Consider the following 13,907-nt stretch of genomic DNA (forward strand, 5'->3'; position numbering starts at 1 on the left):
CCGGCGCCGCCCGGTTGCCGTGGGAACCGCCGAGCGCGGCTGCGCCCGCGAACCTGCCACTGTGTGTAGGGAGACTGAGGCCCTAGGATGGAGCTGCCGGATCCTGTACGCCAGCGGCTGGGGCACTTCAGCCGGACGGTGTTCCGCGACTCCAGCCGGACCGGGCCGGAATACAATGAGGGTTCGGGTGAGTGGCCAAGGCCCGGCGTAGAGTGTCCCCCGCTCCGGTGTTGGAGCGGCCAGATTTTTGCCCGCACTAAAAATGGCGGCGTCGCCTTCAGGTAGCTCTCCGCATTGCGGGGAGTTCCTGGAGGAGGGGCCGGGCTGGGGGCCGAGGCTGGGACCCCTTCAGGCCCAAATCCCGGCCTGGCCTGGTGCTTTGTCACCTGGCCTGCGCATTGCAAACGCGGCAGCCGAGGTGATGCCAACCTTTGCGCCCTGTGAGGTCAAGTGGTGCCTTAGAGACGACTCAGTAAGACTTAAAAATGCTGCGCTGCACAGCGGTCCGTAAAGGCCGATGTTAATTTTCCTGCGTCACCCGCCCTGGTTTTCCCGACCAGGATGGAAGGAACAGCCAACCCCATCCTGAGCCCTCATCCCCAACCCTGGTGAAAGAGCTTTGCCTTTTCTCTTTTCCTCGCAGAAGTACGTTCCTCCTGAAGCCGTTTTCCAGCAGAAGAAATGGGGAAAGTTTTTAAATGAGTCATTGTAAACCTCTGTCCAAACTACCTTTCCCTGCCTTCTCCCCCACCTAAAACTCTTTCCCCTAATCTGGAAACAGAATGCCACAAGTTAAGGATGCTGCATCCGACATGATGGATAAGTGATAATGCCGTTTGGTACAAAGCAGTTTCAGCCTCCCGAATGATGAGCTGGCATACCGTCAACCAAACGCATGCGGTTTTCATCATTTCTGTGGTGGAATAGAAATCTTTTCCTCCACCTGTTTTTAAGGGCTTTAAAGGTGGCGGGTAGTGGGGGACAAAGAAAAGCAAAATCAGTTCCTGTAGTTGCATTTTGTCACCTTGATCATTGACCTAATCCCTAAATGTAAGCCTTTTTATAATTTAGGATGTGCAGAGTAAAACATGAAAAATTGGGCTTTCATATTTCTGAGGGAGAGGCACAGACACTAAAATCTTATGAAGCAAAGTATTAGAGAGCAGCAGACCTTTACTGGAAAAGGCCGCATAACAAATATTCAAGGCTTTGGAGGCCCGATAGTCTGCAGCAGCTACAGACAATCTTCATTTCGTGGGCATGGCTGCGTACCAATAAAACTTTATGGACCCTGGAGGTTAAATTTCACATGGTTTTCACGTCACAGAATATTACTTTTAACCATTTAAACACAAGAAAAACATTTTTTAGCTCACCAACTGTGCAAAAATATACAGTTGGCCAGCAGTTGGCCTACCCCTTTTATATTATAGTGTTTTAAATTCTGTTTATAGCACTCAACTTGAACTTTTGCAAAATGTAATGAATTTATGCCTTCAAATTTAATTTATATGTTGATTTTTAACTGCATGATTATAAATTTGATCTGCTGAAATAATGGACATGAGGGGCTGAGGATTTAGCTCAGCGGCACAGCACCTGCCTGGCAAGCACAAGGTCGTGAGTTCAATTCCCGGTACTGGAAAAAAAAATAATAATAATAATAATGGACATGGCCCAACTTTTAACATGTTCATGTAAAAAAAAATTCTAACATTAAAAAATGATCTTTGCAAAGTTTTGAATATAGTTTCTACTCCAAAGGTAGTAAAATTTTCAGTTTAGACTATTTTTCCACATTCTCTTCGTTGATCTGAAGTAGTAATAATCACTTATACTGTAAAAACAAGTTAATTTTTATGTCCATAGCTGACCAAGAATTATACTGTCATGGAAAAAATACTAGGCTAATGAGTGGCCTTCAGATTTAATAGATTTTAAGACTCTCTTATTATTTAATAAATTGGTATGAACAAAAGGATCATAATAATCAAGCATGTTCTTGGAGCTAAAAGAAATCATTTTTCTGTAAGATCATGATTCTCATACTGCAAAATTATTAAATGACATTAAAATATTCAGGTGTGGAGGAAAAGAAAAAGTAATGGTTTTAAGAAATTTATATTAGAGCCTTAATCTTAAGTTTAGAGCAGTAGATTTCAAAATACATATCTGCTCTTAAGCATTCAGATTTCAAGTGTATTTTGTAGGGCTCAATTCTAAAAATCAAATTCTTAATTTAGGCCCCTTCTCTTTTACATGAAAGCAAAAGATATGTGTTCCACCTTAGATAAGTGAAACTCATGTATTACAAATGGCTATACTGTTGGTATCCTTAGGACAGTCTGCTTTCATCGATTCATTCTTTCTGTTGTTCATCTTTGGTATTCACAATGTGTAAGGCAAGATGTTAGGTTCTATGAGGATCTCAAAACTGGGTTGGAAATGGTCTTTGCTTACAATGAGATTGTATATGAAGTGCAATCAAAAAATATGATCACGGGGCTGGGGATAGAGGTCAGCGGCACAGTGCCTGCCTGGCAAGTGTGAGGTTCTGAGTTGGATTCCCGGTAACCACAAAAAAAAAATAAATAATTAAATTAAATTAAAATATATATATGGTTAGTGCTTAAATTTTTTAAAAATTGTTATAGTAAAAGACACATTGCAATCACTCCTCTTCAGAATACTCCCCCTTGCTTGGAAGAGTTGTGCCGTCATCCTTGCTGCTTTCAGAAGCAGTCGAGTCCTCTTGCATGAGTGCTTTTAGTTGCGTTATTATGGCTCTGCAGTATCCTGGATCAGTTCAAAACATTTTTCATGGTCATTTTGACTTTGTAGAAGAGCCAGAAGCGCACAGTGCCAGATCACGTGAATAAGGTGGATGAAGACATGCCATGATATTTTTAATTTTTTTTTGAGACAAAGTCTCACTATATAGTTCATGCTGGCCTTGAATTCATTATGTAGCCCAGGATGGCCTCAAATTTGGGATACTGCCTCTGCCTCAAGTGCTGGGATTACAGGCATGTACAACCATGTCAGGCTACCATAATATTTTTGGTTGACAGAAATTGCCTTAAACAGTTGATCAGCTTGGTGTGATTAAAAAAACATATATGGTGAACGTTTAAATTAAGAATTTATTACTGAGCATGGTGATACATGCCTGTAATCCCAGCACTCAGGAGGCTGAGGCAGGAGGATCATTGTGAGTTCAAGGCCAGCCTGAACTAAAATTGAGCTGAAGCCCAGCCTGAACTGCATAGTGAGACCTTGTCTCAAAAAGACAAATAATAATAATAACAATAATAATAATAATAAAGAAGTTAAGAACTTATTACACTGAAAGACAATTGCCATTAATCCCCTCAGTGTACTTCCCCTTGCTTCAGACACACTTAGGCCATCGTTCTTGGCAGTGTGTCTTTCACTGTAATAAATTCTTAATTTAAACCCTGACCACAGTTTCCGATCACCCTATGTATACGTAGAAGAAGGAAAGGGAACTAATATTCATGGAGTGCCTACTAAGTGTGCCAGGCCCGGTGCTAGGGTGAAATAATTTGTTACCACTGGTCTTCACGAGCAGCCCGTGAGGTAGTTGTATGTTACCGTTTATCAATGGTGAAATGCAGGCTCAAACAGGCTAAACACTTAGTTCAAATCTGGTGTCCAGGTTCACTCGGACTCTAGAGCCCATGGTCTCTGCAGTGCACCACGCTGTGTGGTGTGAGGGGAGTTCTGTGCAGCACTTCAGCAAGAGGTTTCTGCTGGGAGGGGGAACATGAGCAAGAAGACTTTATGGAAAAGGAGGCATTGGATTGGACATCAACGAATGGGTAGGTTAGGGTATAGTGAAGAAAAGGGATGTATTTATAAGAGTTTATCTGAAATATTTTTATTTCATGTATTTATTTTATAGTATCTTTACATAGAATTCTACAAAGGAGACAGCAATTACTGTCTGTTCAATAGGATTCATATTTTCCACATTTAATTTAAACCAGTAGTGTGCAAAAAAGTCAGCAGGCTATCATGGCAAAATAATAAAGTAATTGAAGAATATGAAACATATCCCCAGGTAACCATTATTTGAACTAAATGGTTTTAGGATGAATATTCTTTTCACTGTCAATAATTATAGCCAGGGATATCGCTCAGTGGCACAGTGCCTGCCTGGAAAGTACAAGGTCCTAAATTCGATTCCAAGTACAAAAAAAAAAAAGCTGGGCATGGTGGCATATGCCTGTAATCCCAGCACTCTGGAGGCTGAGGCAGGAAGATCACTGTGAGTACAAGACCAGCCTGGGCTACATAGTGAGTTCAAGGCCACACTAAACTACATAGCGAGACCCTGTCTCAAAACAAAAATTATAAATAAGCTTAAAATTTGAAGTTTTATTGAACCAATAATGGCTATTAATTTTCAAAAATGAAAGGATTTGAAGGGCTTCAACCAGAATTAAGAGTTTGTTCCTTTTCTATGTCTTCTGTAGATAATGAAATGAGCTCCAGTTTGGTCCTGCAGATGTCACTTTATTTTAACACTTACTTTTTCCCACTTTGGTGGGTGGGCTCCATTATGATGCTTCATATGAAGGTAAGTCTATGCTTTTATTATTGCTGAGGCCTCTTATGCCCTTGCCTAACATTGTTACATCATTAATAAAGTTAACAGTCCTTAAAAATTGTTTTTCTATTCAGGTCAGTGCTACTCTCTGTAAGGTTTTACAAACATGGCTTGTTTTTTGTTTTCAGTATTCATTCTTGCCTGATTACTACAAATTCATTGTGATCACTATTATCGTCCTCGTAACCCTAATTGAAGCTATCCGGTTGTACCTGGGCTACATGGGTAACCTGCAGGAGAAGGTAGGCTCTGCTTCCCTTCATCTCTGTGCTGCACACAACACCCTTCCAGGCCCACGCAAGGCAGCCAGCAGTGGAGAGCGCACAGGCCTCTCCCAGTGCTGGCTCCAGATTGACCACTTTGGTCACTATAATCTCTGTGCTTAATGTCTTGAGTTTCTGGTTCTTCATACAAAAACTAATCTAGAAAAGGAAGAAAATAGTACTTATCTCAAACATTTCTTGAGATTAAGTGAAATGATTTATGTAAAGTAACTGAAGTGCTTATTGTTAAGCATTTAAGAATCCATAGTTTTCTCTTCTCATCAGTCTTAAAAAAATTTAGTCAAACTTGTCTCTTTGGATCCTGAATAAGCAAAGGGGGAAATTATAAATTCATTTCCTCTGCCAGACCCTTGTTTTCTGAATCACCGTGCTGCCTAAGCAGCTATAGTTACCAAGGTGTCGGGATGGTTCTGTGGTTGTATGAGCCCTTTGTAGTTAGGCCACACCCGGCATATCTAACCGAATCTCCTACCATTTCTTAACCCAGGCACCCACTCTGGATTGAAGTGTTGATTCCCAGTCATGCTGCTTTCACCTGTTTGCTTATTTACCTTTATTCCTCCCTCTGCACAACTTTATGAAAGCCTATATACATTCTTTTTTTTTTTTTTTTTCCAGGACCTTGCACTTGCCAAGCAGGCGCTGTGCCACTGAGCTATATCCACAGCCCAAGCCTGTTCTTTCACCTACTCTAACACTCGCTTATTTCTTGTAACACTTCATTTATGCCTCTAAGTATTGCATTTAATTATTCACCAAAGTATACTATTGTAGGATTGATTCACACAAAGTTAATTTTCTTATCTAGGTAGCATATTCTAAGGACAAGGACCATGTCATAGTCCTTTTGAAGTACAGAGCCCACCCACACTATAGATTCACAGCAATACTGAGTATTTATTCACATGCATAAACAAAAACTGTATTTACTGATCTCCTTACTCTCTTTTGGGGGGATAGGATCAAAACCAGGATGTCACACATACCAGACAAGTATTCTACCTCCGAGTCACAGGCCTAGCCCTTATGTCGGTTCTCTCGCTGTGTTATCATTGCAGGTTCCTGAGCTGGCAGGCTTCTGGCTTTTGAGCCTTCTACTGCAGTTGCCTTTAGTTCTTTTCTTGCTGTTGAATGAAGGCCTAACGAATCTGCCCTTGGAAAAAGCAATGCATATCATCTTCACTCTCTTCCTTACTTTCCAAGTTATTTCAGCATTTTATACCTTGAAGAAAATGGTCAATCAGTTGGCAGCTCGTTTCCACCTCCAAGACTTTGACCGGCTCTCTGCAAACAGAGGAGACATGAGAAGAATGAGGTCATGTATAGAAGAGATTTAATCCAGCATTGTTGAGGGGAAATCTCAAAGATTTTAGAAGACTGTAAAAGTTAGGAAACGTCAGAGATCTAGCATGAGAAAAAGCACAAAGCAAGTGTTTTGAACTGTATACTCTATAACTTGAAATTTCCCAGGTTGAGGGCAATGATAAAGCTTCATACACTACATGAAAGCAGTATATTAACCCTAAAACCTACATGCTGTCACCTAAAGCTAATTTTTTTTTTATGTAGAGTTTTTCAGGTATGTAGACATCTGTTAGTGGTTGTGTTTTACCAGTTTTATTGTGATATTTCTAGTTATAACCTGTAACTAGAAATGTATGTCTTTTTAAATTTGTTATTATCTTGGCTGTATATCTGACCATGCTTCTTCAAGTACATAGAAATGCTAGTTGAGGGGATTTTAGGTCAGTCATAGAATAGTTGCCTAGCATGCACAAGGCCCTGAATTCAATCCCCAGTCCTGCTAAAATCAAAAACAGAAATGCTAGTCAACATTTTTGTGTATTTAGACTATAACCAAAAAATCAAATTTTCATGTCTGTTAGGGTTAAGTTCTAATCCTAATATTTGTTAGCTATTATACTGAAGTAAAGAAAACAGGTGGGTTTTTTGTTGTTTTTTGGGAGGGGTGGTTTTTTTTTGAGACGGGATCTCACAGTGTAGTCCAAGCTGGACTTGGACTCACTGTGTAGCCCAGACTGGCCTCGAACTCGCAGTGATCCTGCTGCCTCAGCCTCCCAAGAGTTGGTAATACAGGCGTGCGCCACCACACCCAGCCTTGATAGGTGGATTATCATGATATTTAGAGAATATTTTTGTCATGAAAATTGTAACTTTTGTAAAACCATGTTCAGTATTTGTTGTGGTGATGTGCAAAAATGCTTTTATAATAAACTTTGCGTTAGTAAAGTATCAGCAACAGATTATTCCTGTCATGTGTAATTCTGTTGTCTTTTGTCTTTTTTTTTTATTTTAAAGAGTAAAAGAATGATAACATAATAATAGAGGGGGCTTACCAAATTACACACAAAGTGGTAGGAAATTATCAATGGTTATTGTTTTACATATTGTTATCTACAAGATAGTTTCTCAGGAAAACAAATAGACAAATAATAGTGAGTTACAGACAAAAGGGGTAGGAGATTATCAATAGTTGTTGTACTATACTTTGGTATCTTCAAAGTGACTTCTAAAGAAGATAAATAGAGCTATACGTGAGTGACCAACTGAATAATCACTAACTATTCTCAATGGTTGTTGTAGGAAACACATAATAATAAACATGTATCCATTTACGAAATAGGATAGGAGCAATACAAACATAACAGAGTTATGGATAGATTAGTAGGAAAATATCAATGGCTGCTGTAATACATGGTTGTATCTTCAAAGTGGTTTCTCAGGAAGACAGAGATATGCAAGAAGGATCTACCAAGTACTTACAGCCTGAGGGTTGTCAAAAATAGCATATTGGGGCTGGGGATTTAGTTCAGCGGCAAAAGCGCCTGCCTGGCATGCGCAAGGTTGTGAGTTCGGTTCCCGGTACCGGAGAAAAACCAAAAAAAAAAAAAAAAGAAAAATAGCATATTACCTCCTCACCAGTGACTCCTGTCACTGAGGTGTGACAGCTGAAAGGAAGGCCAGGATTGAAAAGATGGACCAAGAAACTTGCACCTGTGTCTAGCAACAGGCTGTTTTCTTGTTCCTCCATAGTATCCAGGGCTCCTCCATGGAGATAATGGTCTGGCCAGAGGGAGAGGGCAGAGTATGCCCTGGGCCCTCCCATTCCTCTTGGATTAACTGGTAGGATGGGTCTGAGCTCTGGGGCCTCCGCTTCAGAAGGCAGACCGATCTCCAGTGGTCACCTTTGCACTCAGGGCATGGCCCATGGGGCCTCTTAGGGCAGTTCCTCTTGAGGTGGCCTGGCTTTTAACAGTGGTAGCAGATGAATGCAGTCATGGAGTTCTTCTTGGGGCCCCGGGAATCAGACCTGGGGTCTGTTTCTCTTAGTGGTGCAGCAAAAGCAGCTGCTTTTTCTCAGTCTCTTTGTTTTCTCTCCTTGGCCTCCTCCTCATCATGGCTATAGAATACTGAGGAGGCATTCTTGCTAACATCTCAAATGAGCCGTCTGGGGCGAAAGCCATTCTTTGTAGCTTTTTCTCTCCAGCCTCCCATCACATTGGGACCCCACAACTAGTTAGTGTCCTCTCCCCAACTGTCAGCACAGGCAGCAGGAATCTTGCTGCAGACCTCTCCGGAGCTCCAACACAGCCTGTACTGTCAGGGGAAGAATGGCTTCCAGGGAGTCTCCCCAGGTATTGTGTAAGTTCCTCCTGGTTTACAGCTTCTGAGCGGTAACTCCAGTCCACAGGACCTCTGACTCCTTGGGCTTAGTCTGTATTCTCATGTTTTCCGAGTCCTTGTTCAGCAGCTTCTCCACTGCTGACTAGACCTTTCTGATTCTCACTGGCAGGAGCAAGAGAGACCTGTTGTGTGGCATGTATTCCCAGGGGTTTCTCCATGTTTGAATGATTCACTCACGTTCATGGGTGGGCATCTGCAGCAGTGCATGGTGGGCCAATTGTGTCATTGTTTCTCTATGTCATGGTAGTTCTCAATTGAGCAGTGGCCGCTGGCCTGAGGGCCAGTGCACGACAGCACTTGCCGCCGCGCGGCTCCCCATGCACAGGAGCCCCTCCTCCCAGGCGCCTGCTAGGCTGGGAGCGGGCCCCGAGGGCCAGTGCTCCCCACCCTGCGGCTTCCCGAGCAACAAGGGCCCTCCTTCCAGGCGCCTGCAAGGCAGGTGTCCTTTGTCTTACACAGTTGCAGGTGAAGGAAGGAGAAAAAATATTCGCAAGGCTTCTATGTATCAGGCACCATAATAGGAACATTAAATTGTTTGTTTTGTTTTGTTTTTCTTCCAGTTTCAGGAATCGAACTCATGACCTTGCACTTGCCAGGCAGGAGCTGTGCCACCAAGCTAAATCCCCAGCCCCCTAGGCACATTAAATTAACCCTTGTGATTTCATCTGCTAGGTCATGGTTCACTGAGGAACTGCTACATACCCATTAAATTCACACAAGGCTTGATTTGAAAATCAAGGCATCTATTGTTAACAAGGTGTCAGTCTGTTAACAAAATGAGAGCTAAGATAGCCGAAGGGACCATACTCATGAGTCTAAATGAGCACGTTCCCTTCAAATACAAGTCTGTATAAAGAAATGTAGTTTAAAACAAAGTTGTTTGGCTCTATCTGAAGATTATTTTAAGTGATTATTGGACTGACTTAAAAGACACAATATTTTTCACTCAGGTTTTCTGTGGGGAACTATACCTTCATAAATAAGGTATTGTTACGGCTCATGTCAGATGTCCTCCAAGGGCCACATGCTCTTAGATGGGGCTTTCAGGAGAAGATTGGAAGAAGATGTAGCAGGTAGTGAAATGTGCTGTGAGGAGGTGGGGCCTGGCCTGAAGAGGGGCTCGCAGGGAGTGCGACCTACAAAGTGTACCTCCCTCCCCGCACCATCCTCTTCTCAGTTTCCTGGCTGCTATGTTGTGAGAGCTTTTCTCCATCTGGCCCTTCCCTGCTGCTGTCCTGTGTTTGTTTAGTCCTGCAGAATGCGAACTGAAACTTCTAAGACATGAGGCAAAATAAGCCTCTCCTCCTTAAGTTGCAAGGTGGCAGGGATTCTGTCCCAGTGACCAGAGGGGATAAGGCATGTATTTTCCTGAGGGAACAGTTGTAGCTACATTAAAACTTGTTCTCTCTAGTTTTCTTTTTCTGCAATTCATGCTTATTTTATGATTTCCATGATTCACCTATTCATTCTTATATTGCTTACTTTTTTAAAAGTCTTTACCTCCCATTCACTCTGACTTATACCTGACCAAACTACAGTATTGTGCTAATTTTAATTCTGTGGTGTGGAGGTGTGGGGGTGTTTGGGGGCGTGTAGTTCGAAGATTTCTCTCTCCATGGAGTGGCTGATTACTTTCTCCTACACCAAAGTAGTCACTAGGTCTGCTGTAATGATTTGAAATCGAAAATAGAATTCTCTTTGGATATTTTTCTAAAATTTGTTTGCATTATTTCCCAGACATAAATAGGCAGGTGATTCTATAAGAAAATATAAAATTAAATCTACAAGGTAGATACATTAAGGGGATGATTAAGAAAGACTGTTTTTTGGTGGTGGTTGTGGAACTGAAGACTGAACCCAGGGGCTTCACACTGAGCTTGCCTACCTTTTTTAAAAATTAGTTTTAGACTGGGTTTTGCAACGTTACTGAGTTGTCCAGGCTGGGCTTGAACTTTGGATCCTTCTGCCTCCGCCTCCCAGAGTGCTGGGTTTATAGGCATGTGCCACCACATGTATTTTAGAAAAATTTTTTTAAATTTCAAGATTGTCCCAAGAGTTTTAGTTTAAATGGCAGAGCTTCAGATACATCTAAACTTTCATTTAGGAGTAAAAAGTTAATAATGAAAATTTTAGTCATGATCATAGAAAAACTTCTGAGAAAATTGATTTATTAAAATGTTCAAATATGATAAACACAGTATTGAAAATGCAGACATAGTAAGATGGGAAAAAAACTAAGGAGGTAGATTAGGGCCATGACCAAGGCATTTGTTTTTCATCTAAATACCCATGGTCTCTGTGTTAGACTGAACCAGCACTTGCTGTTGGAATATACCCGATTCTCTGTGAAGTGCTGGAAATTTAAGTAGAAGAGACATTGACATGTCAATCAATGCATTCTGTGTAGTCTTTATCTTGATTTTATCTGAAAATGTTTGTTAATCCTTAATTCCTGTGTATTCTTCTTTACAGCATTCTGAAAATTTCTAGTTAAGATGTTGAACTTTGCAAACATTTTATTCTCCACATATTTTTTTTCTTGGCAGAGACAAGGTAGGTGTGAATTTCCAAAAAACAAAAGGACTTAAATTTGTTAATTTGACATATATTTGAGTGCTTGCCTGGTATATGCGAGGAGTACTGGAGGGGCCAATACAGATGGGCTCCCAGCCCTTGGGTGTGATGTGGGAGGAGAGAAGTGTATCAGGGAGGTACATGAAGTGAGTGATGCCCTTCTGAGTACTGACAGGTAGCAGGCTCTTCAATTCTAGGACATCGCCCTCTGTGCTCCAGCACTTAGCGCCCAGAAGGAGTTTAGCTGCACACTGGCCTCCATCATTTAGCGTTCGCTGTGCTCCTACTGGAGCACAGTGGTGACATTCAGGTTAAATGCAGGCACTCTCTCCCACTTGCCTGAACAAGCCAGAGGTTTACTATCTGGTGGAAAAGGCAGAAAAGCAAATCGGTGACCCCTGTAGTGTGGTGGGTACCATAGTATCACAGAGAAGGGACATCTGAGTGAGTTAAGGAATCTGAGAAGCCTTCCCAGAGAGAGTGACACTTGACATTTAGAATTAAGAGGTAAAAATAGTGGTGACTGTGAGTGCTGATTTAGGTCCTGATAAACAGTTTTGGTACTAATAAGCAGTTTAGTGATGCTGGTAGAGCGGAAATGGCACAGAATAGGGTGGGGAAGTCTCAAAGGTGCTAGTAAGCTAAGGTTACAATTTGAATATTCTGAATCCCTTAAGAGTTTAAAAAGGGAGTCTCACAAACAGATTCGGATTGTAAAAAGCGCCCCCTCATTCTCGCGCTCTCTCACTCTCTCTCCAGCATGGAAAACGGAAGAGTTGGGCTAGAGGTAGAGATCAGCAGGCACTTTAGCATTTAAGAGAGAACGAGCCAGCCTGAATCGAGTAACAGTAAAATAAACTTGAAAGCAAAATAGAACCTACTAAAGTTCTTTAAGTGATGTTATACTTTAAAATAGGCATTTTTCCTAATTCACAATTTCAGAGATTACTACAGTGGTAAACAAAATGATGTATTCATTGTCTTATTGCCCCCAATTATTACATTATTAGACATACTAAAGCTTCATCTGAAAGTCTTTTTTTAAGTTCTACTTGACATAATCTACTTAAATGATTATTTGAATCACTTAAGATTATAGCTTTGAAAAACTGAAATAGCACAAGATTTAGAAAGTAAAGAAAAATCATCTCTAATTCTACCAGCCAAATATAGCAAATGTTGTGTGCCCTTGTACAAATGCTTTCTCTCCCCCAGTACTAGGGATCGAACCGAGCCCTTCAAACACCCCAGCTCCCCCACCCCACCTTTTTCTTTTTTAGTTTTGAAACAGTCTTGGCTAAATTACCCAGACTGGACTTGAATTTGTGATCCTCCTACCCAGAGTGCTGGGCTTATGGAAATGCTTTTTTAAAAACATAGTTGTGATCCTAGGCACTTAAAATTTTGTACCCTGTTTATCTGAAAACATAAGTATTTACCCATGTTTCTACATAATTACATTATCATCATTTTAAATGATTGCATATTATTCTATTAAGTAGTTGGGCCCTAATTTATTTAATTTTTCTCCTATTATTGAATATTTTTGCTTTATTCTTTTGCATGTACATACATATACACATGTATATTTCGTTGTAATGAACATCTTGTGTATATAATGTTTTATATATTTTAGGTTATTCTTTTTCATTGTAAGCCAGATTCTCAGAAACAAAATTGCCAAGACATAAGGTATGAACATCTTTAAGGACACTTGATGTATATTACATCCACTTTCTGTTCACCACCCACAGTTCTAAAAATATTACAGTGAAAATTTTGACAAGGACAGATTTATGGACTTTAGTTAGCTATTGTCTTTGTATTACTGAGTACCTACCACAGGGACATTGAGTTTCCCGAGAAGGAAAAGAAATCTAAAAGCTGTGAAAGGAGAAGTGCAAAGACTTAAAAAAAAAAAAAAAAAGGATTTTTGAATTAAGGAAAAACTGATAAGGGACAGAAAAAAGGATTAGGCAAGCTGGTTGCAGTCAGCAACAGACAGTGAGATGTGACACAATAAAAACTGGGTCATTGAGTTGGGACAGCCCTAGGACACAAAAAGACTGAAATGAAGTAAAGCTCTGGATTACTTTGTTCTTGAATATTGAATTTTTTCAGAAGCATGGAGCATGAAATATTATCGTGATAAGCCAAGATTGGAAACATAGCCAAGAAAAAGAGGTCTTTAAGGGATTGTTTAAAATGTGCTGAAAGAATAATTTGGTTTGGTGTTAAACGGCTCAAAAAGTAAATTGACATAAAGCTTTTGCATAGCAAAATAGGTATAGAGGCAGAAAACAAGAAGGCAAACAAAATCGTTTACCCAGTAAATTTGTTAGCATGGAAAGTGTTAGATTTTAATCATAGAAAAGGTTATCAGAAGACTTAACTGTGGTATTTTATAAGTACAATTAACACTAATTTGTTGTGGGTATCTATCTTTATTCTGATTTTGATAGACTATTAATTTGGGTTTCAAGTCAATAAAAAAAAAACTAAATAGTTACTAAGCATTGTCAGAATCATCTTAAATACATGCCCATAGCCACTGTGCTTAAGCACTTAAAAACATACAGGCCCTACAAAAACCTGTGTAAATACAAATTAAATCACAAGGTTTAACTTTCAGTGTATAGATAGATTTGTATCTTTCAGAAAATGAGGGCAGGCATCACTGTGCAATCACTTACACCAAAGTTAGGAAAGTA

General features: G+C 40.4%; 1 protein-coding gene across 1 annotated transcript; it reads left to right on the plus strand.

Moving 5' to 3' along the window:
* Positions 1 to 6: 6 nt before the first annotated feature.
* On the plus strand, positions 7 to 6,916 carry Tmem17 (transmembrane protein 17). Its single transcript, XM_005385731.2, has 4 exons — positions 7 to 187; positions 4,500 to 4,603; positions 4,762 to 4,875; positions 5,976 to 6,916. Exons 1-4 carry the CDS (start codon positions 88 to 90, stop codon positions 6,252 to 6,254), a joined length of 597 nt encoding a protein of 198 aa, XP_005385788.1. The 5' UTR covers positions 7 to 87; the 3' UTR covers positions 6,255 to 6,916.
* The last annotated feature ends 6,991 nt before the right edge of the window (positions 6,917 to 13,907 follow it).

Source organism: Chinchilla lanigera, unplaced genomic scaffold, assembly GCF_000276665.1.
Source record: "Chinchilla lanigera isolate Chin_1 unplaced genomic scaffold, ChiLan1.0 scaffold00023, whole genome shotgun sequence".
NCBI classification, from domain to species: domain Eukaryota; kingdom Metazoa; phylum Chordata; class Mammalia; order Rodentia; family Chinchillidae; genus Chinchilla; species Chinchilla lanigera.